The sequence below is a fragment of the Oncorhynchus clarkii genome, chromosome 5, assembly GCF_045791955.1.
Source record: "Oncorhynchus clarkii lewisi isolate Uvic-CL-2024 chromosome 5, UVic_Ocla_1.0, whole genome shotgun sequence".
Lineage (NCBI taxonomy): Eukaryota > Metazoa > Chordata > Actinopteri > Salmoniformes > Salmonidae > Oncorhynchus > Oncorhynchus clarkii.
Window position 1 is genome coordinate 64,041,458 of NC_092151.1, and position 27,838 is coordinate 64,069,295.

At 41.2% G+C, this 27,838-nt stretch overlaps 3 protein-coding genes across 4 annotated transcripts; 1 reads left to right on the forward strand and 2 right to left on the reverse strand.

Moving 5' to 3' along the window:
- The first annotated feature begins 456 nt into the window (after positions 1-456).
- Positions 457-4,727, forward strand: LOC139409205 (secretory carrier-associated membrane protein 4-like). Its single transcript, XM_071154028.1, has 7 exons — positions 457-629; positions 1,219-1,250; positions 1,926-2,054; positions 2,175-2,331; positions 2,431-2,532; positions 2,814-2,931; positions 3,108-4,727. The coding sequence occupies exons 2-7, from the start codon at positions 1,244-1,246 to the stop codon at positions 3,285-3,287; spliced, it is 693 nt and encodes a 230-aa protein (XP_071010129.1). The 5' UTR covers positions 457-629; positions 1,219-1,243; the 3' UTR covers positions 3,288-4,727.
- Positions 4,728-4,746: 19 nt separating this feature from the next.
- Positions 4,747-18,916, reverse strand: LOC139409202 (semaphorin-4E-like). 2 transcript variants are annotated; one of them, XM_071154025.1, is made up of 16 exons: positions 18,788-18,916; positions 12,911-13,020; positions 12,622-12,777; positions 12,322-12,464; positions 12,079-12,141; positions 11,829-11,927; positions 11,428-11,527; positions 10,929-11,039; positions 10,498-10,649; positions 10,163-10,335; positions 9,704-9,860; positions 9,335-9,557; positions 9,134-9,249; positions 8,583-8,746; positions 8,408-8,460; positions 4,747-8,288 (listed from the first exon to the last, which is right to left on the reverse strand). In XM_071154025.1, exons 2-16 carry the CDS (start codon positions 12,936-12,938, stop codon positions 7,570-7,572), a joined length of 2,457 nt encoding a protein of 818 aa, XP_071010126.1. In that variant the 5' UTR covers positions 12,939-13,020; positions 18,788-18,916; the 3' UTR covers positions 4,747-7,569. The 2 variants fall into 2 exon arrangements, with proteins under 2 accessions (XP_071010126.1, XP_071010127.1); XM_071154026.1 differs by lacking the exon at positions 10,929-11,039.
- On the reverse strand, positions 18,788-27,593 carry LOC139409204 (uncharacterized). Its single transcript, XM_071154027.1, has 5 exons — positions 27,469-27,593; positions 26,848-27,225; positions 26,628-26,672; positions 24,136-24,237; positions 18,788-20,025 (listed from the first exon to the last, which is right to left on the reverse strand). Exons 1-5 carry the CDS (start codon positions 27,554-27,556, stop codon positions 19,823-19,825), a joined length of 816 nt encoding a protein of 271 aa, XP_071010128.1. The 5' UTR covers positions 27,557-27,593; the 3' UTR covers positions 18,788-19,822.
- Between the last annotated feature and the right edge of the window lie 245 nt (positions 27,594-27,838).

Consider the following 27,838-nt stretch of genomic DNA (forward strand, 5'->3'; position numbering starts at 1 on the left):
CAATATGTAGCCTAACCATATGGTAAATACAATATAACGTATGTCAAGGGAATCGGGCAATAGTAAACTCCTGACAATAGAAAATCAAATTCAACATCAACTCCACAAAACTGATAGTTGATCAAGAAAATACATAATTGTCAATTTTCCATAACGTAGCTGTTATCATGTCAAGGGACAAGAATCATCCATCTCTCTGAAGCCACACGTCTTCCCTCCACGCACTATATAAGATCACGGGATCTGTAGATTCACAATCGAAACAATCGTATTCAAATTTGCCTTGGTGGGACCTGTGTTGAACTACCACTCCCTCAATGCAGTGCGGGAGATTTGGTTGGACGCGACCCCAACAGTTTCCTCTACTAGCTAGATAGCACAGACACAAAGTCAACATAGGCTATATCGTACAAATTTATGAAAACAAAATGTCGGGTTTTGGTCTTAATTTAAGGTTAGGGTTAGGCATAAAGTGAGCAATGTGGTAAAGGTTAGGACTGAGATTAGGTTTAGCTGTAAAAATCTGCTTTTAAGAAGATAGATTGTAGAAATGGGCGGGGTTTATGAGTTTGTGGCTGTGGTAGCTAGTGTCGACCATCCCGAACCGAACTGGAGTTAGTGGTTTTCAGGTAGGTGCTAGCGAAACATTGAATTACAAGAAAATAAGTTACACAGTCACTAGCTTTATTTATTTAAATTAACATTGAATCTGTTATCAACCAGTTCACTGTATCCACTCGGCAGCTAGCCTTTTCATTACATTTCGCTTGAAGACCGCTAACAAATCATCATCTACATACTGACATTACTAGCTAATTTAACGTTACTGTAGCTAATTAACGTTAGCTTGCTAATAGAGGTAGTTTAGTTATTCAAACATTTTATTTTACGCGTGGTCTTATATTTTATTGCCAAATCATAGTTAGCCACTTAACTTAACATAAGAAATGTATCAAAGCTACGTTTATTATTTAAACTGGGTTTACAAAAAATATTACCTCCTAGCTAGCGTACCCGTATCTAGTAGATGCACGTGACCTTGCCATCTCATATGCATATAATTTCACCTTTGTCATCATCTTGATATTACTTGTGTTTTGTTGTTGTTGATTAGTTGTAAATTAGACACTGCACGTCCCCAGATAATTATTTATACTTTTTTTTTTCATTGAATTTTTATGAGATGGAAAGTGCCAATTATTTGTATTATGTTTGCAGGAAAGAACACGCATAGGATTTCATAATGACAGGTTTGTATCGAAATGTTTTGCAATTCAATTATGTTCTTCATGAAATATGACATGTACCTGCTACAAGTAATGCATATGCATGACACAGATTAGAGTGTGTCACTTATATCCTTTTATTCAAATAGCCATACCATACTCAGTAGGGCTGGGAATTGCTATTGATATGATATTATCCCGATACATTGGTGCCGATACGATGTGTTGCAATTCTCAAGATGCTATATGTATTGCTCACCATATGTCTGCTGCAGCTGGACAAGAGGGAGCCATGAGAAAACAAGTTTTGATCACTCATGGAAATAAGTTCTGAAATCAAATTGTCTCCCTATTTAAAAAGAAGATGGAGAAATACTGGAGTTTTGGTGCAGCTACAGCCAACTAGTGCAAAAATAATATTACAATTGTCAAAACAATACTATTTATTGTCAAATAATATCCTGACATGTAACTCTACTTATTATTTTGTTGTATATTATTATGATAATTTAATCACATTCTCATAGTTAAATTGTGGACATAAAGATCAACTGATAACACTGACCACTTTCACTATTGTGCCTCACCATTTGTTATAATATCGCTAAAGAAAATCTCAAATTTCACTGTATTCTTGTTTTCCTGTGCCATCTCTGCACTGACATGCTGTTTTCCCATATTGTAATCATCCGTTTTCAGAGCGGGTCAACAACTTCCCACTGCTGCCTAAGTTCCTGCGAATCAAGCCCTGCTTTTACCAGAATGTGGAGGAGGAGATCCCAGCCCCGCACCGACAGCTGGTGCGCAGGGTCTACAACCTCTGGATGTGTGAGTTACACCAACAAACCTTCTTGAGTCACACACAGGCCTACTCTGGGAACTGGACTGTGTTTCATTCAATGCTGAGTGAATGTTAATGTTTTCTGCTATCTCTGCTCCTCTCTGCAGTGTATTCAGTCACACTGTGTGTGAACGTGGTGTCATGCATAGCTTGGTGGGCAGGAGGGGGAAGTGCAGCCAATTTTGGCCTTTCCCTGCTCTGGCTTCTTCTCTTCAGTCCGTGCAGCTACACATGCTGGTTTAGACCTCTCTACAAGGCCTTTCGGTAAGGTCCACTCAACAAACGTCAAGCCGAACGTCTATCATTTTTCACTACAAATACAATTTTCTTGACTGACTTCATAACTCCCTTTGTCTTTCTTAGAGCTGACAGTTCCTTCAACTTCATGGCCTTTTTCTTCATCTTCTTCCTCCAGTGTGTTTTCGCTCTCATTCAGACTGTGGGCATCTCTGGTTGGGGTGCTTGGTAAGTATGAATATTTTATTTCCTCAAGCCTGGAAGGGACTGTCTAGGACTTTGGCTGCTATATCTGAATGGCTTGTGTTTCACTTACCTCAGGAATATAGAAAAATCTTCAGTTTGGCAATAAAGATCACCTGTAGATTATGTATCAATGCCACCTTAATTTTACTCACTGCAGTGTCATGCTGTGATAGGTGAATAACTACAGTTGATGTAATCCAGTATTCATGCCATTGACAAATACTAACCCCACTGCTCCACCACTCCACCACAAACCCCCAAAGTGGTTGGATCGCGACAGTGCTGTTTTTCAGCTACAACGTGGGTTCTGCTGTAGTCATGCTATTCTCAGCTCTGCTCTTTACTCTGGTGACTGTGTTGATGGGATTGGTTCTCATCAGGGTGAGTCCAACGTGCGCGCACACACACACCTGAAAAATGCACGAGCACCCGGAAACACATACACAAACCAGAAAAAATACCCCCCGCCGTTTTGACAATTATCATTGTAGGCAAGGAAAGATAATTAACTTTCATGACTGTATGACTGGTTGGTTTGTCTGCTCTGCTTCTATCAGGTTCATGGGATGTACCGTGGCGGAGGGGGCAGCTTTGAGCGTGCACAGGAAGAGTGGACCACTGGACTCTGGAAGAGTGCCCCTGTGAGAGAGGCCGGCTTCAATGCTATCAATGAAACTGGCCCAAGCCTACCCCAATACCCCGCTGTGCCAAGCTACCCAGACAATGGCCCCTGGTAAATAAAACCCTAAGTGGACTCTAGATGGAGACGGAGCACTTTATTCCATGGCATGCAAGATAGTCCACCACGCCACACTAGTACAATCTCACCTTGACACTATATGAAATGCATAGCTGGAATTTAAGTAAGAATGTTAAGGGGAAAAAAGGCATAATTAGCTGACTTTATTCAGCAGTACTTTGTTTTAGACTTAAGAGGCCACTGTTATAGACATTGTTTACTGGAGTGGGAAGCTTTTCCAGGGAAACACATCTAAGCCTTATATTGTTGGAAAAATGTGTGATGGAGATTCAAAATATGATCCATTACATGTTTACATTTATTTTCTACTCTCAAAATATTAATCTGTTCCCTCATATTTGAAAGAGCGACTGGATAATTATTATTATTATTTTTTTGTACTTGGAGAGCTAGGGGTCTTTATATTACAGTAGCAGAATTAATACTGTTCAACAAAATTGATATGTCTGAAACAGAAAAGAAGCAAGGTGATTCCAAAGTTGTTTTTGGATCAATTTTGGCAGCCATATTCGGTGATCAATTCTTGCCAGTACAATACTGTACTTCATGAAATCAACAAAAGCCTTAACACTACTGGACATGACTGAAGGATCAGGGTCCTCTCCTTGAAGTTGAAATATGGATGTTTATATAGTGCATTTTTTATTTAGTGATGAGATGTATTTAGTTTTTTATTGATATTACAAGTGTTTGTTTTTGATACCTTTTCTTCTTGCTTGATCTGCTTTTGCCTTGTTTCTGAAAACTAAATGCGCCTTAATCGTACATTAGGTATTTGCATGTTAATTATTTTCCCCCCTTGACTGTCGCCTTAAGTGCTGCTACTAGACAAAGCCAATGAGAAATGTGCTTAAACACATCACTAATGCTAGATACTGTATCCTTCTAATTCAACCTGAGCCTTTTATCTTTCACTCATCCTGTGGAGTGCACTGATCTTTCTTTGCTTTTGATGGTCAGTGCCCTGTTGTAATACCCCTTCTCTCTAGCCAGTGCTCCAAAACAGCTCATCTCAGTCAGTGTGTTCCAGGCTGGAGCTTTGTGTTTACAATGTGGTTGGGAGAGCGGCAGCCACTCATCTTGAATAGAAAAATCAAATAATAAGTTAAGTCACATACTCAAGTGTTCATCGCCAGGGTTAACTACCATAGAGGTTTATTTTTAATTTGCTTTGTATGGCTTGTCTGTAATGCATGTCATTCTGTAGTGAATATTTAGAAGACATTCTTGAAAATGCTTAATGTGTTGCTGCAATGAGTAAGCCTAGCACGAACCACCCTGATCTTGCAAGCTTTCATTCTGTTTCGCTACACAGATACTGTGTCCGTGGAGTGAAACAGAATGTAAGCTTGCGAGATCAGGATGGGTCGTACGAGACTAGCAATGACTCACTACCATAAACATTTCAATCAAACAATTATCACATGACATTGTGTTTACTTCATACTTTAAAGTATGCATTTATTTTCAATACAGTACAAAATGCCATACCAATACTGTATTCACAGCTTTCAGTAGATCATAATGGCAGGGACATTATGACAGGCAGACCTCATCTGTCTGTCATTGTGTAAAACAAACTCAAAGAAAAAAAACTAATTCCAGTGAAGTGACTGACGTCAGTTGCTGTACATTTTTACCCATACCACTGAGGACCCTTTTGTATTTATCGCTTTTCTGCTACATATACATACAGTACCAGTCAAAAGGACACAACTCATTCAAGAGTTCCTTTATTTAGACTATTTTCTACATTGTAGAATAGACATCAAAACTGTGAAATAACACACATGGAATCATGCAGTAACAAAGTGTTAAATCAAAATATGAGGTTCTTCAAAGCAGCCTGCCTTTGAGAGCATTGCACACTCTTGGCATTCTCTCAACCAGCTTCACCTGGTATGCTTTTACAACAGTCTTGAAGGAGTTCCCACATATGCTGAGCACTTGTTGGCTGCTTTTCCTTCACTCTGCAATCCAACTCATCCCAAACCATCTCAATTGGGTTGAGGCTGGTGATTGTGGAGGCCAGGTCATCTGATGCAGCACTCCATCACTCTCCTTCTTGGTCAAATAGCCCTGACACAGCCTGGAATTGTTGGGTCATTGTCCTGTTGAAAAATGAATGATATCCCATCTGGTTTGTGCTATCGCTGCAGAAGGCTGTGGTAGCCATGCTGGTTAAGTGTGCCTTCAATTCTATATAAATCAGACTGTCACCAGCAAAGCACCCCCACACCATCACACCTCCATTCTTCACGGTGGGAACCACACATGCAGAGATCATCCGTTCACCTACTCTACGTCTCAAAGACACGGCGGTTGGAACCATAAATCTCAAATTTGGACTCATCAGACCAAAGGACAGATTTCCACAGGTCTAAAGTACATTGTTCATGTTTCTTGGCCCAAGCAAGCCTTCTTATTATTGGTGTCCTTTAGTGGTTTCTTTGCAGCAATTTGACCATGAAGGCCTGATTCACAGTCTCCTCTGAACAGTTGATGTTGAGATGTGTCTGTTACTTAAACATATTTGGGCTGCAATTTCTGAGGCTGGTAACTGCCAGTCCTCATGAGAGCCAGTTTCATCATAGCGGTTGATGTGACTGCACTTGAAATGTTCCCAGATTGAATGACCTTCATGTCTTAAAGTAATGATGGACTGTTGTTTCTCTTTGCTTATTTGAGCTGTTCTTGACATAATATGGACTTGGTCTTTTACCAAATAGGGCAATCTTCTGTATACCTCCCATACCTTGTCACAATAACTTATTGGCTCAAATGCATTAAAAGGAAAGAAATTCCACAAATTAACTTAATGCATTCCAGGTGACTACTTCATGAAGCTGGTTGAGAGAATGCCAAGAGTGTGCAAAGCTGTCAAAGGCAAATGGTGGCTACTTTGTTTGTTTTTGGTTTATTACATGATTCCCTGTGTGTTATTTCATAGTTGAGGTCTTCACTTATGCTACAATGTAGAAAATACTAAAAATAAAGGAAAACCCTGGAATGAGTAGGTGTCAACTTTTAACTAGTACTGTATATACAAAATATAGGAAAATCACATTGACTGCACTGGGCCTTTAATACAAAATATTTGAAATGTACCATAACTGTACGAAATATTTAGCACAGTACAGTGAGCTCCAACAGTATTGGGACAGTGGCACATTTTGTTGTTTTGGCTATGCACTCCAGCACTTTGGATTTTAAATGATACAATGTCTGAGGTTGAAGTGCAGAATGTCAGATTTAATTTGAGAGTAATCGTCATCCATCTGGGGTGAACCGTTTAGAAATTACATAACTTTTTGTACATAGTGTCTCTCTCTTCCACCTCCACCCCCCATTTTAGGGGACCAAAAGTATTGGGACAAATTCACTTGTGTATTAAAGTAGTTCAGTATTTGATCCCATATTCTTAACACACAATGATTATTACATCAAGCTTGTGACAGTCGTTCTGCCCCTGAGCAAGGCAGTTAACCCAGTGTTCCCCGGGCGCCGAAGACGTGGATGTCGATTTATGGCAGCCCACCGCACCTCTCTGATTCAGAAGGGTTGGGATAAATGCGGAAGACACATCTGTTGTACAACTGACTAGGTCTTTCCCTTTCTACAAACTTGTTGGATGCATTTGCTGTTTGTTTTGGTAGTGTTTCAGATTATTTTGTGCCCAATAGAAATCAATGGTAAATAATATATTGTCATCCTAGTCACTTTTATTGTAAATAAAAAATTAAATATGCTTCTAAACACTTCTCCGTTAATGTGGATGCTATCATGATTACAGATAGTCCTGAATGAAATTGTGAATAATTATGAGTGAGAAAGTTAGATGCACAAATATCATGCTAACCTCCCCTGTTATTGTAATTGTGAGAGGTGGGTATGATATTTGATCTGTAACTTTCTAATTAATCACAATTCATTCAGGACTATCTGTAGCCACATTAACGTTTTTAGAAACATTCTATTCATATTTACAATAAGTTACTCACAACAATGCATTATTTACCATTAATTTCTACTGGGCACAATACTTTTGGAGCTCACTGTATATTTGCATTATGGCATGACTATATAAAATAAATTCAACCTGGTGGGAAAATGTTTTTCTGGACAATTCCTAGAAAAATATAAAACATTCCCCTCTATCGCAAGTCCAATGTACAGAGCTTGACATTGCCATAGTGTCCTAAATCAGCTGCCTGGTGAGAGAAAGAGAGCAAACCCCAGAGAGTGGTTAACACTCAGGGTCAGATCTCTGACTCGTTGTCAATGTAACCCAACCCATCCATAGTGGAAATATTGCCTCCCGGAGAAAAGTGGTGCTTCCCATTCCCTTTGAAAGCTATGACCGCGTGATGGTTATTGTTTGCGTTATGACTGGGTGTAGGTCCCAGCAACTTAATCACTGAAGTCCTATTTTGAATGTAGTCAACTGACAGCCTTTTCACCTGGCCCACACCTGAGTTCTCTGAAGATCTGTTTCTAAAGCTCCTTTTATATAGATTCCAGGCTACTAGACCAAGCAGCATCAGAGAGAGGAGCGCTACCGCCACCTGCAGGCCTACCACCCTGCTGTCTACACTCCATGACTCAGGAGGAAGCGGGGGCTCCAAAGTCTGTGGCTCCTCTGGTAGTGGGGTATTGTGGCTATAGGGGGACTCTGTCGTCGTCGTCTCCTCCTCCTCACCCTCTGCATTAGTGTGGGGCCGCAGTTGATAGACTGCCATAGTCCTGGTGTGTGGTCTGCTTTTCACCTGCTCTACAGACTCACAGGTGTACTGGCCCGCGTCGGAGGCAGAGGCATTAAGAATAAGGATTCCTCCGTTGTATATGTAATACTTAGTGTCAGCATGCAGCTGTTGCCCTAAGAAGAGCCAGTGTACCTGTGCCAGGTTGGAGGCAGGATGGCACGGCAGCTTGATGTTGTTCCCAGGGACTAAGGTGTAGTTCTCTGGCTTCACAGTCTCTGCAAAAAACGCAATTATTTCTATGTGTATCTACTTGTCAAAGGAAGTGATGACTAGATCTGTTCTTTGTTGGTAATGTGCTGAACATTTATTGTGAAATATTGTGAAATCAATTTACCTGATTTTGGACATTTTGATATATCACCATCTTTTAGACTTTGAATCATGTTCCTGAAAGACAAATACCCTAATATATCAAGTGTATACTTACATTCTAACATATAGTAAACACTTGTAATCTTTATTTAAAGTCAGAGGTTACTCCCCAGTGAAAATGCTAGTGTGGAGCGTACGTGTCAGAGGATGAACTGGCCACAGCAGAGCAGATGCCAGTGGAGAGGTCCCATCCACAGTAAGGGTCTCTGCCCAAGACACAGTCCAGACACAACTCATAGCGGCCACAGTCACTCAGAGGCATCTGTACTGCTCCAAAATCTGAGCCTGCATACAACTGACCCTGAGGAAACAAGAATACAAACAAGCAAATACCACATGAGTGTCAGCAGCTCGATGAGTCGGCTCCACCCACTGTTAGTAACAGCAATGACAATGCCGTTCTCCTTGCCAATGCTCTATTGTAAGTGCCAAGGAAATAAAACATAAATGAGTAACCGTCGGTCTGCAGAAGTGCCTGTAGACAACAATAAACTGACATTGATCATGAAAAACTTATGTTTACATTGTATGAATTACCTTTATCAGTAAAATGTTGTTTTGCAAAATGCTTTGTAAAATGTTGCTGCACCATGGGGTTTTAAACCCGAGTTGCCAATAAGAAATTTGAAGAACGCATTTGTTAAATGCGCGATACAAATCAAGTTTGATTGACTTGAGTTAGTGTTACCGTGCTGGAGGAGAGGCGTAGCGTCCTGATAGCCTCTGGGGTCTGGTACAGCTGTATTTCCTCAATGATGAACATCTCCCCAGCATAGTTCACTGCCTTCTGCACATAGCCGTTCTCTGTAAGAAGAGAAGAACACCCATGTCATTGATAGCCACTGCCAGAAGAAGTCTGTTTTGGGGCTGTGTGTGTGCTGTACAGTACCTGTGCCGATGAACATGACTGCGTATCTCTCTCCATCCAGAGCTAGCACGTTGTCCACCACCAGGCGCGTGAACATGGCACCTTTTTTGACCAGCAGCGGACCCCCGGTCAGAGGGCGCACGGCCTCGTCCATGAGGGGCCGGTCCCTGATGAACTGCAGGGTCTTGTCTGGCAGGTCCAGGGAGCGCTCCATCCCAAGGGCCCGTGCTGCATTGTTAATGCACTGAAAAACAAAGGATTGATGAGTGGTAATAACTTGATAATGATAATAAATGTATTAGTGCTGAGTTAGTAGTTGAAAAGTTGATAATTTCCTTTTGTGGCCCTAAACCATTTAGAGATTCACAATGATATTAAATTGGGACTTACGGCTCCAGGTCTGGGGGTGGGCACCTCTCCACTGTACATTACCCACTTCACATGGGACGTCTCCACAGTCACTGGTGTCTTAAACTTCCCCTTATTGAACACGTCTCCGATAGCTGACACACTGTACGCACACACTGCAGACATGTCGGACAAGCTCCTAGCGCAAACACACAGTCAGAAAAACATGTTTGATGTTTTCAAACCACCAATATATATTATGGTTAGGGCCCTATGTCTTTCCTGACCACGTGATAAATACCCCTAGGCCATAGTTATCCCTCCATTAGCCAGGGCTTTTACCTGGTCAGGTCACATGTTTGGGGAAAACTCCTGGCCCTATGATTATGGTAAACGTGCATGTAAAGCAACCATTTAAAACATAGTGAGAATCTCAGTCCACTTCCTACTGAAACAATGTTACCAACTTTAAAGTCACTGGATTCTATTGAGAATACTCACGACTGGGGAGTGAACACCGCGTAGAAAACACTTTTGCTCCAGTCATCATTTTTGAGTAGGAAGACATCCTGTACAATGGAGGGCAGGCTGGACTCTGGCAGAGAGCAGTCCAGGCGAGCCTTCAGGAACGACGTCCACTTCCTCTGGAGCGTCCGCTGGCCGCCCATATCCCCCTAGTCAAACAAGTGAAAACTTTTGGAGAGAAGGACACATGCACACACTATACCCTTGCACTGTTTAAACAGTGTACTGTTCTTTATATTTAAAATACCATGTATGGACCAATGAAACTTGTACTTCTTGCAGCTGAAAGTCAATTTGTAACAAGTTGTTACCTTGCATACACGAGCCACTCGTGACACCATGAGCTTGTTGTAGAAGTCATACTCCATGGCGTTCTCGCTGAAGAACAGGTAGACCTTATCATCATCGCCCTCTGGGTTGTTATTGCTCTCGGGGACAAGGTCCATGTACACAAAGTTGGGTTCTGAAATCAAACCATAATGAGCACTTATTACGCTACCTATCAGGAACTGTTTTACAGGAGTAGTTGAAGTTCAGTTTCATAATTCAAAAACACAGAGACCTATAGGATCTAGGCTATTACTCAAGGTACAGAGTATGTCAAATGCTATGGATACATTTTGCCATTCAAAGTTCATCTGCAGGTGTTAGGAGATATGGTGCACAAATGAATAGAATATAAGGCATGGTGTATAGTAGTATAGAAGTTTATAACAAGTATGAACAGCGAAGGAGAGCTGACCGTTGAGCCAGGAGCTCTTGAACTCGGTGCGGAGAGCAGAGGAAGAGCTGCGGAGAACAACAGGCTCAGAGCCCAGGAAGTTGATTGAGGTAGCAGAGTACAGGTCATTTCCTGGCAGATCAGAGACATGAGAATTACAAGGGGGAAACATAATGGATCTTCAAGCAAAGTAAATAATATTGTAAGTATTTAGAGAATTACAGGTGCAATCTTTAATTTTGCCACTGGCAACGCAAACTAATAAACACATTGAGCCATAAAGCAGAAAACTTCAAATTCACAAATACCCAGCCCCTTCACTTTTACAACCCCCCCCCCTCCCCTCCCCCCCACTTAAACAAGTGCAGCGGCAGCATTTTCAATCGAAAATGAAAGTTCTAGATTGCACATTTGAAACTCCACTTTTCAGTTGGTGCAAGTTGTACTTCAATGGATACACAAGTCTGTCATTGTGTGAGAGCAGATAACCAGAGACAGACAAGAGAGGCACAGTACATACCGACCATGATGGATGAGTATCTCTGGAAGGGGTCAAAGGGGCATTTCCCTTTTCCCTCCTCCTGCGCTTCCTCTAGTCTCAGCTGTCCTTCAGAATACGTCTGTCAGGGTCACAAACAAAGCCACTATTTAGTTGTATTCATTCACACTGTTTCAGGGAGTGAGATGTAGGCATATACTTTATACTAATCCTCAGAGGGCAAAATGTGTTACACTCAGTAGCCACTAACAGTAGAGAGCGTGAAGGCAGGTAGGTGTCTGTAGTATGCAAACATTTCACACTCACTGTAAATATTCAATGACAACTGCCTGTCTGCAGCAGTCACATGATAGCTTCAAATACCAGAGCTATTCTTACAGGAAGATGTCCTAACTGTCCTGTTCTGGCCAAGCTATTCTTACCATGTAATCACAGGTGGGGCTGAAAGCATTTGTCCCGCACACATACATTCTGCCATCATCCACTTTATGCAGCGTCCGGATGTAGTTACGGCATTCGATCTGCAAGAGAACGGGGATGAGAAGTCATTTAATGGATTTCAGTGAATTTATCTGGTTCTGTTTGTCCTGTCTTCAGTTGGTGTTCAGATAAACAACTCACTTCACAGATATCTGTGAGGAGAACTGTTTCATGATTGATGGAGCCACTTACTTCAGCATGTTTCCCTTTGTATGTGCACTCCATCTGTTTCTCCTTGGTGACCCGCCAGTATACCTAACAGAGAGCTGCACATCAAAGTATGTTCTAGGTAATGGATTTATGATTCCAAAGCATTGGTATTAGGTCACCGCAGAGTAGTTACAGGAGCCTTTTATTGCAGTCCATTTGTGATTTATAAAATAATGTATGCAAATGATACAGGATAACTGATAGCTAAAGTGGATAACTGAATACCCATGACTTCTTGATGGAAATATCATTGATGTCCAGGGCATAGACAGCCTCTCGAGCCCCGAGCAGCAGCAGGCCCAAATCCTCTCGAACCAACATGGTGGAGTAGTTACAAATCCCTTCCTCTCTGAACAGCTTCATATTGTCTAAACAGGAAAGCATTCGAAAACTCAATGATTGCTCTGTATCACAAACTGTGTGTGTTCATTCCAACTTTTTAGTATTTGAGGAAACAGATGCACTCCACTACACCGTTATGAGAAAACAGGGAGTGAGGGTGAGATGTGAGAGTGAGGGACTTACCCTGGTAAAGGACACTCTTCCGTGGGATACAGTTGTGAGTGTTGTATTCACTGAGAGACAGAGGAAGGAACAATCCACAGAAAACACCGAGAGCAGAGAGAGGAGACATGGCGTAGTGCCCAGGTGGGAGGGGGTGTGTGGGAGCACTGCTTAGTCCTGCTTACACAATAACACACTGTAGATCAAGGTCAGCAGTTCATGTCTCTATAGAGACTCCAGTATTAGTGTTCTGATGGTCAATAGCTATGATGGTATCAGCCTCCAACTTAACACTTGCAGCTGCTGCTACCTCCTCTGTAGCTCAGGAGAGAATCCATACTGTCCCAGGTACTTTTGTAGGACGTGGTAGTTCAAACTTCCCAATTCAGGGGATCTTTATGCTGGTCCTGAGGCTCTCATCTAGGGACATGAGAACACAATACATGAGTAAGAGCGACTCAACATAGACTGCATGAAGTAGTCTAAAGACAAAACAAAGATCATATTGATTTTATGATCCAACTGGCTAAAAGAAAGAAATTAATAGGTCTCCACCTCCCTTACTCTCTCTTCCTGTCTGTCTGCCCCCAATGATAAGGACCTGGGTGTGTGCCGCTTCCTTCTGATTACCAGGATACTAGCAGCTGGAAATATGCTCAGGTTGGGGCATGCATGCAAATCACACTGATTCTCTAATTTAACACTCAGAGGTTCCTGTGATTCACTGGTTTTAATACTTGGGTTGGATCCCTTCTGCTCCTATGACTAGAGCACTTGCGTCTTTCCTTACCATAAGACCTGACATGGACAAACCCTGGGCCCTAGTTAAGGGCTCTCCACAGTGATTTCAGTCTACGGAAACAGAGCTCCGTTTGCGTCGAGTTCGAAAAATTCCGCCTCACAAAAGTACTAAGAATTATGTAGAGAGCTACACAAACGACCCTCCGTTGGATCCATTGCGTAGACTGTGTTCAGACTGTCCTTTAGACTAAACAAGGGCCCATGCAGAGTTTTTCCAAGCCAGGTCACGTGCACAAGAAAAACCTAGGACGCTATCCATGACAGCCAACAAAACATTGAGGACTTATTTATTTCAGAGATCAAAAACACAGAAATGCTGTTAAACAGACAAAAAAAATAGCCTCTTGCAACAGATGCTGGTTTCTTGTTGTTACTTTAAAAACACAGAAACGAGCTGGTGCATGCTAGCGACTGCTCAACTGTTGACAGAGCAGGGAGAGCACACATACTTTACGCCTCAGGCAAGGGGGACTACAGTTAAGCACTACAGCTGGTTTGAATGACTACAAGTTGTTATTCACTGTGTTTGACAGATATTTCCAAGCATGGAAGACAAGCAGGAATGCCTACAACAGGGATCATCAAATCATACAAATTGATCGCAAAAAGCCCAAACAGATATAATATTTGACCAAAACATTTCAAACCTTGCTTACATTTGTATATGATCACGTGTCTCTATTACGCATGGGAATACTTGGGAACAGATTTCCAATATTAAAATCACTTGGAGCTGATTTCCTGGTGTTTTTAGTCTTTTATGGCCAACAATTAAACATTTAACAAGTTGAGTGAGTCAATGCAAAACACGTTGTCAAATGATGTCACTGGCCCTCCAGTCTGGTTTCACTATTCACATCACTCTGTTGATTCGTGAAGATTTTATGACACCTAAGCCACATCCATTCACATGTTCAACCACCCTCACTTTCCGATGACGAGTTATTTTATTGGAGATGAATGGTATTTTGTCTAGTACAGTCAGAGAAACCAGATTGAGGATCTATATAAAAAAAACTTTAGAAATTTAGAACTACGCAAAGCCCAAGTTACATAATTTGTACAATTTAACTTCTCAATTTGAATACATTTTCTAATACTGATTGCATCATGCCGGAATCAGTAAGCAACCATTGACAGCTCCATAATTGATGCAATTCACCTACATAGCAGATGTTGAGGGTATGCTAAATGAGTTAAGTAGGCTACCTGCTGATTTGGATATACACGGAGTGTACAAAACATTATGAACACCTTCCTCATCTTGAGTTGAACCCCTTTTTGCCTTCAAAGAGACTCAATTCGTTGGGGTATGGATTCTACAAGGTGTCGAAAGCATTCCACAGGGATGCTGGCCCATGTTGACTCCAATGCTTCTCACACGTGTGTCAAGTTGGCTGGATGTCCTTTGGGTGGGGGACCATTCTTGACACACACAAGGGAAACTATTGAGCGTTAAAGACCCAGCAGCGTTGAGGTTCTTGACACACTTAAACCGGTGCGCCTGGCACCTACTACCATACCCCGTTCAAAGGCACTTAAATATTTTCTTACCCATTCCCCCTCTGAATAACTCACATACACAATCCGTCTCAATTGTCTCAAGGCTAAAAAAATAATAATTCTTAACCCGTCTCCTCCGCTTCATCTACACTGTTTGAAGTTGATTTAACAATAAGGGATCATAACTTTTACCTGGTCTGTCTCATGGAAAGAGCAGGTGTTCCTAATGTTTTGTACACTCAGTTATCATACCATCAGAAAGTATTCATACCCCTTGATTTATTCCAAGTTGTGTTACAGCCTGAATTCAACATGGATTAAATAGTTTCTCACCCATCTACACACAATACCCCATAATGACACAGTGAAAACATTTGTAAAAAACATTTTGTGAAATTGAAATACAGAAATATTTCATTTACAACAGTATTCACACCACTGAGTAAATACTTTGTACAAGCACCTTTGGTGGCGATTACAGCTTTGAGTCGTCTTGGGTATGTCTGTATCTGCTTTGCACATCTGGATTTGGGGATTTTCTCCCATTCTTCCTTGCAGATTTTCTCAAGCTCAGTAAAATTAGATTGGGAGCGACGGTGAACAGCAATCTACAAGTCTTTCCACAGGATTCAAGTCTGGGCTGTGGCTGGGCCACTCAATGACTTTCACATTCTTGTTCTGAAGCCATTCTAGCATTTCTTTGGCTGTATGCGTGGGGTCATTGTCCTGTTGGAACGTAAATCTTTGCCCCCAGTCTAAGGTCGTTTGCACTTTGAAGTAGGTTCTCATCAAGGATTTGCCTGTATTTGGCTCCATTCATTGTTCCCTTTATCTTTTCCAGTCTCACAGTCCCTGCCACTGAAAAGCATCCCCACAGCATAATGCCACCACCACCATGCCTTGCGGTAGGGATGGTGTTAGACGGTGATGAGCTGTACCTGGTTTTCTCCAGACATAGCGCTTTGCATTCAGGCCAAATAGTACAATTATTGACTCAAGGCAAAATATTATGCGCGCAGTATTTCACGTGCCTCTTTGAGAACTTCAGGCGTGCCGTCATGTACCTTTTTCTCAGGAGTGGCTTCAGTCTGGCCATTCTCCCATAAAGCTCAGATTGGTGAAGTGCTGTAGAGACTGTTGTCCTTCTGGCAGGTTCTCCCATCTCAGCCAAGGGACTTTGGAGTTCTATCAGAGTGGTCATTGGTCTCTTGGTCACCTCCCTGACCAAGGTCCTTCTTGCCCGTTTTCTCAGTTTGGTCGGACGGCCAGATCTAAGCAGAGTCTGGGTAGTTCCATATTTTTTCCATTTACCAACGATGGAGATCCTTCCCCAGATATATGCGTCATCACAATTCTCGGAGATCTGACAGTTCCTTGGACTTCATGGTACAATAGTTTCTGCTCTGACAGGAACTGTCAACTGTGGGAATTTATATAGACAGGTGTGTTTCTTTCTAAATGATGTCTAATTGAATTGGCCACAGGTGGACTCCAATCAAGTTGTAGAGGATGTTGAAAGGAAATTGGATGCAAGAGCTCCATTTAGAGTGTCATAGCACAGGGGTGTGAGTACTTTTGTAAAGTATTCACAACCCTTATTTTCAAAAGATTAGCAAGATTTTCTAAAAACATGTTTTCACTGTTATTATGGGGTATTGTGTGTAGACCGGTGAGAATATTTTTTTTAAATCCATTTTGAATTCAGGATGTAACAACAAAATGTGGAATAAGTAAAACGGTTTGAATATTTAATGAAGGCACTGTATATAGCGACAATGACATTGACATTCATTGATTGTCAACACTATCAACCTAGAGGGAGAAAAGTTGGAAAGGATTAGGGTTCAAAGTCCACCTGTAAAAAGCAGGAAAGTCTTAAGTGAGAAGAGATGTGGAGGTGATCAGACAATTTCAGCCAGAAAAGGTTCACAGGAATCAAACAGGGGTCAAGACCGCCACGCTCTCTAAACAGTTCTGGACTCTCCTGTCATTAAGATATTTTTAGTTGTGGATATTAAGTTCAATCACCTCTGGCATAGTTCAATATGTAGCACTCCACTAGACTAGGCAAAGGGAATCCAAATGTGTACTTTGTGGCAGACCGGATATGGCAGCCCCCAGAATACTAAAACCCAAACTTGTACTGACTTCCAATTTCATCATCTGGAGATTGATTTGGTGCAGATGGTCTGAGAATAGGGCCTGGGCCTTAGTGCTTCTACATTTGACTTGAGCAAAAATGCCCTCTCCTAATCTGTAGGCTACTGCTGCACAGAATTGAGTTGTACTGTAACTGATTTACCAGAGCAGTGAATGGCAGTGACAGTGTGTTCCATGGGGCTGGGTTTGAACAGGAAACTGGGAGTTCACCTCTGACACTCCTTGTGTCATAGCCACTGTTGTGAAACACCATTGTGTGGAAAAAAACACACCCAGTTCAGGACAAGGTTATGTTTTCACTAGCTCAGATTACTAAAATAAATAATTTTATCAAGATAACAATAGGCCACCAGATGTGTTGTTAGGGTGAGAAAGTTAATTAGCTGGAATAATACAACTAATTGCTAAACTCTTTTTTTCCATGAATGGGGTTATGAATGACCAGGGTTATGAATAGTGAGATCAGCCTCTGGGGACTTCATATAGGCTGTAACAATTTATGAAACAATGTTTTATACAATGACTTGAGTATAAACAGACAACCTTTTATTTACTAGGCCCTGTTCTAACAAATTGAGCACAATCAGTGAAACATGCATGGCTAGGCTGCCTACACAAACACATCATGGGCAAGTCTCAGCAGGAGCTGGGAGACAAAGGAAAATATGAACTCCTTCAAATCTCATCCTGCTCACACAGGCTCCTCACAGTTTCATGGGAATACCCAACTTCTGCCAACTGACTATTTAATTGACCAGGTCCCACTTTGCCACTAGGAATATTGGCATACCAGGCTGGTCATGTCCAATGTGTTTCCACTGGTAAAATCAATCCCTATTGATTTAGAGAATTTACACAAATGTTTTCTGCCTCTGAGCTGTTATGCAGCATACCACTTGCACTGGGATTTGACATCATGTGTCAAATCCCAGTGCAATTGTGTGTCCATAATACACAACAATGACAACATGTTCATTAAATCGCTTATGGGCAGATAACATAAACATAGAGCATTCTACCAATTATGCAATATGTTTAATGGGTTAATTACATATTCATTGACATGTCCATTTCCCTATTACAATATAAACAATCTTTAAATAAATTGAAAATACAGCTTATTGTTCAGATATTTTAATGTCAGTCTGTGTTGATGACATCTTTGGGAGAATAGATTAAAAACAGTGGACAGCTAGTCAAAAAATAGGTTCCATATAATACATGATTGAAAGCACTTCTCTTATAATTAATAGGACAATTTGCATAATTATATTTAGGACAGCTGGTCAATGTTTCTGACCTGACTGATGCAGCTGCTGATTCAACCTCACACCTGGACTTTGTTATAAATTTGACGTAAAATATGACATTTCTGATTCTGATAAAGAAATTTAATTAATGACAGGTGGGAAAGGGTAAATTATGAAAAGGACGTGCTATAACACTACTTTATTCGGGCGAATATTGACGCTTCTTGAATTATTACTGATTAGGACAGGTGAAAAATCACTAACGTTGCACATTAAAACTCGCCAAAGGTGTTCACTAAAAGGAGTGTATGACGTTTATAATAATCTTGTTACACCACTTTACCTGCTACCAAGGTTGCTGGCTAGTTAGCTGAGAATAATTTCACTTGTTACAAATTGACCTCACCCATGAAGAACAACCAAACAAATGCTGCTCGCGAAAATTCAAATACCAATAGGCCTACATGACTCACCTGGAACAGTTATAATTATTCTCAGTCTACGCCATTAGAAATTGATCCAGAGTATCTTCCATTTGACATCGGTATTATCTTTCGGCTCCACTTGTAACGTTTGCTGGCTAGTGTGCACGTTAGCTCGATAATCCCATGAAATTCGTCTCTACCAATGCCACATTCGAAACAACTGGGAACTCGGAAATCTCCACTTCCAACTACAGTGCATTCAAGACAACTAGGAAAAAACGAACTCTGACTGGGCAGAATCTTTTTAATGATCTTCCAACACGGAATTCCAAGCCGGAAACTCGGGCATATTTGTATATTTCCGACCTGAAGGCCACAGTTCCCAGTTGTCATGAAAGCACCACAAGTACCTAGATGGGGCAAGGTATCACGTGACCATGTTTTTCTATTTTCGAAGGATGGACGTTGATTGACTGATACATTAGACCGATACATTGGCTCTGTTTTTAGGATGACACCTTTGAAGTGGTTGTTTAGTAGGCTATCATTTTAAAGACTTTGTCTAAAACGAACTTGATGTATGTTTCTGTCCTTGCATACATGTATAGCACAATTGCCAGTCACATAGTATTTGTTCACAATTTTGACACTACAATTGCAAGAAAATACTGAAATATGGAATTTCATTAATGCACTATTAACAGATATTTCCTTCAAGCCCACAGTGTTGCCCAGTCTTTTTTACAAAGGCTACTGATACAACATACTGTAAATTCCAGAAAATAGCACTTATTTTCTTTATTGCTAGATTACGCTTTATAGAACTTGGAGAACATTAAATGACCCTGAGAATAATATTTACACAACAATACTTTCTCAGAATTTAGTAGGCTACCATGGCATGCCAATTGCTGGAGAAGTAATCAACAGCAATCCCTGAAAAAAAACATACTAAAGTGATAGCTCATGTAATAGGACAGGATAGGACCAAGTCAGACTTCACTCACAACACACGAGATAACGAATTACTTGCTGACATAGTTTCAGTAGAGGAAATATGATTAATTGGAATCATAAAAAGTCTTAGGGTTTTAGGCTATGTTTGCTGTCATGGGTCCTGGCTGGAGTTGGGGTCCTGACATGTTTGCTGTAATGGGCTGTGGCTGGGGTCCTGGTGTGTTTTAAAGGAGAAGGAAACTTCTGGTTGTCCATCTGTATTCCTGGATGCGGAGAGGGCTGTTTTATTGCAGATCTTGGTGGAGGCATATTCAAATAGATAGGATTTTCTGGAAATACACAAGAAAAAAAAATACTCCAAAGTCATTGTCACACCAACAAATATTCACATCTGATTAACTGTCCTTGCTCAGCAACCTGCACTGTCAAGAAGGTCGTAGACTGGGCAGAAAGGACAAGACACAGCTGAGAAGCTGCAAAGAATGAACCTGAGACGTTCACCTATCCTCCCCCACTCTGTCTCAGAGCTTCTAACCACATACCACCTGATCTCTCATTCAACACACTCTAAGGGCAGACCTCACTTTGTGCATATTAGCTGCTCTGTAAATGAGTGCACAAGGCTTGCTGTTTTTTCATGTCTCTTTCACTCTTATTCTCTCTCTCTCTCAGTACTATGATACATTTGAAGTCGGAAGTTTACATACACTTAGGTTGGAGTCATTAAAACTTGTTTTTCAACCACTCCACAAATTTCTTGTTAACAAACTATAACTTGGGCAAGTCAGTTAGGACATCTGCTTGGTGCATGACACAAGTAATTCTTCCAACAATTGTTTACAGACAGATTAACACACTTATAATTCACTGTATTACAATTCCAGTGGGTCAGAAGTTTACATACACTAAGTTGACTGTGCCTTTAAACAGCTTGGAAAATTCCCCAAAATTATGTTGTGGCTTTAGAAGCTTCTGATAGGCTAATTGACATCATTTGAGTCAATTGGAGGTGTACCTATAGATGCATTTCAAGCCCTACCTTCAAACGTAGTGCCTCTTTGATTGACATCATGGGAAAATCAAAAGAAATCAGCCAAGACCTCAGAAAAAAAATTGTAGACCTCCACAAGTCTGGTTCATCCTTGGGAGCAATTTCCAAACGCCTGAAGGTACCACGTTCATCTGTACAAACAAGAGTATGCAAGTATAAACACCATGGGACCACGCAGCTGTCATACTGCTCAGGAAGGAGACGTGTTCATTCTCCTAGAGATGAACGTACTTTGGTGTGAAAAGTGCAAATCAATCCCAGAACAACAGCAAAGGACCTTGTGAAGATGCTGGAGGAAACAGGTACAAAAGTATCTATATCCACAGTCAAACAAGTCCTATATCGACATAACCTGAAAGGCCGCTCAGCCATAAAAAAGCCAGACTACGGTGTGCAACTGCACATGGGGACAAAGATCATACCTTTTGGAGAAATATCCTCTGGTCTGATGAAGCAAAAATAGATTTGTTTGGCCATAATGACCATCATTATGTTTGGAGTTAAAAGGGGGAGGCTTGCAAGCTGAAGAACATTATCCCAACTGTGAAGCAAGGGATGGCAGCATCATGTTGTGGGGGTGCTTTGCTGCAGGAGGGACTGGTGCACTTCACAAAATAGATGGCATCATGACGAAGGAAAATTATGTGGATATGTTGGAGCAACATCTCAAGACATCAATCAGGAAGTTAAAACTTGGTCGCAAATGGGTCTTCCAAATGGACAATGACTCCAAGCATACTTCCAAAGTGGTGGCAAAATGGCTTAAGGACAACAAAATCAAAGTATTGGAGTGGCCATGACAAAGCCCTGACCTCAATCCCATATAACATTTGTGGGCAGAACTGAAAAAGCGTGTGCGAGCAAGGAGGCCTTCAAACCTGACTCAGTTACACCAGCTCTGTCAGGAGGAATGGGCCAATATTCACCCAATTTATTGTGGGAAGCTTGTGGAAGGCTACCCAAAACGTTTGACCCAAGTTAAACAATGTAAAGGCAATGCTACCAAATACTAATTGAGTGTATGTAAACTTCTGACTCACTGGGAATGTGATGAAAGAAATAAAAGCTTAAATAAATCATTCTCTCTGCTATTATTCTGAATTGTCACATTCTTAAAAGAAAGTGGTGATCCTAACTGACATAAAACAGGACATTTTTACTAGGATTAAATGTCAGGAATTGTGAAAAACTGAGTTTAAATGTATTTGGCTAAGGTGTATGTAAACTTCTGACTTCAACTGTATATATATTACAGAGCTTTCTTTCATCTGTTTCATAAGCATTTCGCTACACTTGCAATAACATCTGCTAAACATGTGTATGTGACCAATAAAATGTGATTTGATTTGATCATCCTCCCCCTCTACAAACTCCTCCTCTCTGCTTTAGGTTTGATCATCCTCCCCCTCTACAAACTCCTCCTCTCTGCTTTAGGTTTGATCATCCTCCCCCTCTACAAACTCCTCCTCTCTGCTTTAGGTTTGATCATCCTCCCCCTCTACAAACTCCTCCTCTCTGCTTTAGGTTTGATCATCCTCCCCCTCTACAAACTCCTCCTCTCTGCTTTAGGTTTGATCATCCTCCCCCTCTACAAACTACTCCTCTCTGCTTTAGGTTTGATCATCCTCCCCCTCTACAAACTCCTCCTCTCTGCTTTAGGTTTGATCATCCTCCCCCTCTACAAACTCCTCCTCTCTGCTTTAGGTTTGATCATCCTCCCCCTCTACAAACTACTCCTCTGCTTTAGGTTTGATCATCCTCCCCCTCTACAAACTTCTCCTCTCTGCTTTAGGTTTGATCATCCTCCCCCTCTACAAACTCCTCCTCTCTGCTTTAGGTTTGATCATCCTCCCCCTCTACAAACTCCTCCTCTCTGCTTTAGGTTTGATCATCCTCCCCCTCTACAAACTACTCCTCTGCTTTAGGTTTGATCATCCTCCCCCTCTACAAACTTCTCCTCTCTGCTTTAGGTTTGATCATCCTCCCCCTCTACAAACTTCTCCTCTCTGCTTTAGGTTTGATCATCCTCCCCCTCTACAAACTTCTCCTCTCTGCTTTAGGTTTGATCATCCTCCCCCTCTACAAACTCCTCCTCTCTGCTTTAGGTTTGATCATCCTCCCCCTCTACAAACTCCTCCTCTCTGCTTTAGGTTTGATCATCCTCCCCCTCTACAAACTCCTCCTCTCTGCTTTAGGTTTGATCATCCTCCCCCTCTACAAACTACCTCTGCTTTAGGTTTGATCATCCTCCCCCTCTACAAACTTCTCCTCTCTGCTTTAGGTTTGATCATCCTCCCCCTCTACAAACTACTCCTCTCTGCTTTAGGTTTGATCATCCCCCCCTCTACAAACTCCTCCTCTCTGCTTTAGGTTTGATCATCCTCCCCCTCTACAAACTCCTCCTCTCTGCTTTAGGTTTGATCATCCTCCCCCTCTACAAACTACTCCTCTGCTTTAGGTTTGATCATCCTCCCCCTCTACAAACTTCTCCTCTCTGCTTTAGGTTTGATCATCCTCCCCCTCTACAAACTACTCCTCTCTGCTTTAGGTTTGATCATCCTCCCCCTCTACAAACTCCTCCTCTCTGCTTTAGGTTTGATCATCCTCCCCCTCTACAAACTTCTCCTCTCTGCTTTAGGTTTGATCATCCTCCCCCTCTACAAACTACTCCTCTCTGCTTTAGGTTTGATCATCCTCCCCCTCTACAAACTCCTCCTCTCTGCTTTAGGTTTGATCATCCTCCCCCTCTACAAACTACTCCTCTGCTTTAGGTTTGATCATCCCCCCCTCTACAAACTACTCCTCTCTGCTTTAGGTTTGATCATCCTCCCCCTCTACAAACTACTCCTCTCTGCTTTAGGTTTGATCATCCTCCCCCTCTACAAACTCCTCCTCTCTGCTTTAGGTTTGATCATCCCCCCCTCTACAAACTACTCCTCTCTGCTTTAGGTTTGATCATCCCCCCCCTCTACAAACTTCTCCTCTCTGCTTTAGGTTTGATCATCCTCCCCCTCTACAAACTACTCCTCTCTGCTTTAGGTTTGATCATCCTCCCCCTCTACAAACTACTCCTCTCTGCTTTAGGTTTGATCATCCTCCCCCTCTACAAACTTCTCCTCTCTGCTTTAGGTTTGATCATCCTCCCCCTCTACAAACTACTCCTCTCTGCTTTAGGTTTGATCATCCTCCCCCTCTACAAACTACTCCTCTCTGCTTTAGGTTTGATCATCCTCCCCCTCTACAAACTACTCCTCTCTGCTTTAGGTTTGATCATCCTCCCCCTCTACAAACTTCTCCTCTCTGCTTTAGGTCACAAGATCTGGTTTGAAATTAAGTTCAAAATATGTATACTAGATAAATATATTTTGGAACAAAAACTGTCTTGTACCTCTGCTCTTGCATCCCCTTCGTTGTATTAAGATCCAGATGACCACTAGCAGTGTGACAAGTATGGCACTCGCTGCTCCCACTGCTACCCACAGCCTCCAGTCTACAAGCAGAACCCGATTGGAAGGGCGAGACAGAGTTACTTATTGGAAGGTGAGGAGGGGGTAAACAGAAGTTATTTCATTCGACATCTTCTCACCCACAAACACACACATTAGTGGTGTGCAGGTCAGCTGTTTGTTCACCCTTACCCATTCGCAATAGCTAATAACCCTACCGCAATCACCCAACTATATGTATTGTGAAAATCTGAGGACCACACACGATCCTAACCCGCTAATATAGAAAATGCGCTGTCAAAGATAGCATTTTTTTTTTCTGACATTTTGGTAGATTATTTGTTAGTCAACTTCTCTTCTGTCATTATATGCTGCCCTAGAAGACTAAATAAACCCTTGCTCACCAGAATAATGTCATAAATAGATTGAAGCATTCATTCTATCTAGTCAGTCTAGTCTCAGAACATTTTTATATTATTTTGTACATAAATCCGAGACAGTCCATTTAGTAGGATATGTTACATTTCTAATGGATGTGTTATTTTGTGGATGTCCATCACCCATTTCGTATGATATGTTATGAATTATAATTCATATTATATGTTACGAATTTGAAAACGTACAATATGTTGTGAATTTGCAAAACGTAGTATATGTTACGACTTGCAAAACATATATGTTATGGATTCTAGCTACGTGGCTAGGTGGCTAACATTAGCAAGTCTAGGAGTTAGGGGTTAGGGTTAAGGTTATTGTTAAGTCTAGGAGTTAGGCTAATTGCTTATGGTTAGGGTTAGGGGAAGGGTTAGCTAAAAGGGTTCAAGTTAGGGTTAGGGGAAGGGTTAATGTTAGGGGAAGGGTTAATGTTAGGGGAAGTGTTAGCTAACATGCTAAGTAGTTGCAAAGTAGCAAAAAAGTAGTATGTCGTTGCAAAGTTGCTAATGAACTAAAATGCTAAAGTTGTCCGTCATGAGATTCAAACTCACAACCTTTTGTATAATGCAAACATCTAGCAACTCAAAGGTTCCGAGTTTGAATCTCATCACGGACATCTTTAGAATTTCAGCTAATTAGCAACTTTTCAACTACCTACACATTTTTTGCTACTTTGCAACTACTTATCATCTTAGCTAACCCTAACCCTAACCCTTTTAGCTAACCCTTCCCCTGCCAACTTTTGTTTTTGCCTTAAGTAACCACACCTCTTATGTAACCATACCAAATGTAACATATAACTTGAGTGTCCCAGATTTACATTTACTATGTTATGTCAAGTCCATGAGTCCAGGCTGATCTAGTTGACATCAGCAAAGTTCTCTGTGATCTCCGCTTCTTTCAAGGAGCAAAGATGGTTAGGGTCCAGGAAGAAGAATAATACTGGAAACACTTATCTCCCTCACTAGCTTTAAGCACCAACTGTCAGAGCAGCTCACAGATTACTGCACCTGTACATAGCCCACCTATAATTTAGCCCTATCAACTACCTCTTTCCCAACTGTATTTAATTTATTTATTTATTTTGCTCCTTTGCACCCCATTATTTTTATTTCTACTTTGCACATTCTTCCATTGCAAAACTACCATTCCAGTGTTTTACTTGCTATATTGTATTTACCTTGCCACCAAGGCCTTTTTTGCCTTTACCTCCCTTCTCACCTCATTTGCTCACATTGTATATAGACTTGTTTATACTTTATTATTGACTGTATGTTTGTTTTACTCCATGTGTAACTCTGTGTTGTTGTATCTGTCGAACTGCTTTGCTTTATCTTGGCCAGGTCGCAATTGTAAATGAGAACTTGTTCTTTAACTTGCCTACCTGGTTAAATAAAGGTAAAATAAATAAATAAAATAAAATAACAAAAATAACAAAAAAACAGTCTTGTGACTGTCGAATTTGTATAGCGCATCAAAACCATCACACAATCATCACATAACATGCTATTATCCTCTTTTACCACTTCCCCAAATCTTTCCCAAACATTTATTTTCTGGCCCTCCCTCCTCTTTATTTTAAATGTTCCATTTCGCAGCTTATCTCTTACTGAATTACATTTTTTTTAGCCTTGATGGATCGAAGTAAACTTTTTCTGCCTGTTCCCAAAAGCTTTGGTGATTGGCATGTAGGCTATTTCACGTATACAGTTAGTTTCTAAAGCTTAGGCTTATGCACTAATGCCAGATAACCTAAAATAATGAAATAAAAGCCTCAATGAAATTAGACCATAATTATACATTTATGGATTTTTAAGGTATTGTTTCTCTTTATTCAACCCGCCCAATATTTTATGACCCTAAATCCGCCCGCGATGACTATGTTATGAGTCAACCCGCACATCACACACACACACACACACACACACACACACACACACACACACACACACACACACACATACACACAATGAAAACGCCTATGGTTTAGAGGATTTACCTGTCATCAATGGAGTATAAGTGGTACTTTTCATCTGGTTGTCCGCTGCAATAGAAAGACCATAATGAGTTGTTTAAAAAAAATATTTACAGTATATTATTTAGTAACAACAGTAGTGCTGCCACTGACAATACTGTTGTAAGACTCATCATCATAACATTTCTAAACATTTCACAGAGACTGATGAATGAGATAAAAATCGATTTCCTTCTCTACTTACATATATTAACTTGAGTTCCATTGCTACATGCTTGTTGAAGGACGGGAATCTCTACTGAGACATGGCAAAAGTACCATCCACTGTTATTGTGTGTGACATCTTTAAGAATTAATCTGGACCAACTCTCTCTAGATTCTTTAGATACATGACCCCCAGCATCCAGCTTCCCAGTTTTGTCAGCCGAATGGGTACTGCTGTTCAGCAGTGTATTGGAGCTGCAGCTTGAGTGGCCAGTTGGGCTGAAATACCAGTTCACCGTGACACGAGTTTGGGGCATGAAACTGCAGTTCAGGGTAAGAGAGGAACCAAGATGAACTTCCACTGTCCTTGGTGGCTGATCCAGGATCACAGTGCTCAGACCAGGCTTCACCAACATTCCTGTCGCAGGAGAATGCACACAATTGAGGGATTAGTTGTTTGATCATTTAGAGGTAAACAAGAGATTGTGTGAGTATAGATCAGGGAAAAAGCAAACGAAAATCAATAAGCTATGAATAGAATTGCAAAAAGCAAATGCAAATGTTTGTATGACCATAAAGGTCAAATAAATAAATAAATAAATAAATAGTCAAATTTAAACCATGTATTGATGAGTTGAAGAGCAAGGAATAGTAATCCTACCTGTAAGAAACAGCAAGAGGGTCACTTTTCTCCAGATGGCCATTTTATGGCTTAATGGTGGGCTTCTTAGTGTGTCCCCACATGTCATAGCTACAGTACCTTCCTGAGTGAGATGAGGAAGGACTCTATATGTGTGGGTGGAAGGAAGTGCTCAACATTTACCACATACTGAAACCAGACATTGAGGGGTGATGGGGGATGCACATATAACTACAAAGAGTGGTTGACTACATTAAAAACAACATTTGCTGAGTTACTAAACTCTACACACATAGTTGTCTTGCAGTCACATGTGTCCTCAAACGTTGGTACTGTAGGTGTGCACTGTGGAATTTAAGGGCATATTGTAAGTATGGCTCAGAGAAACTGG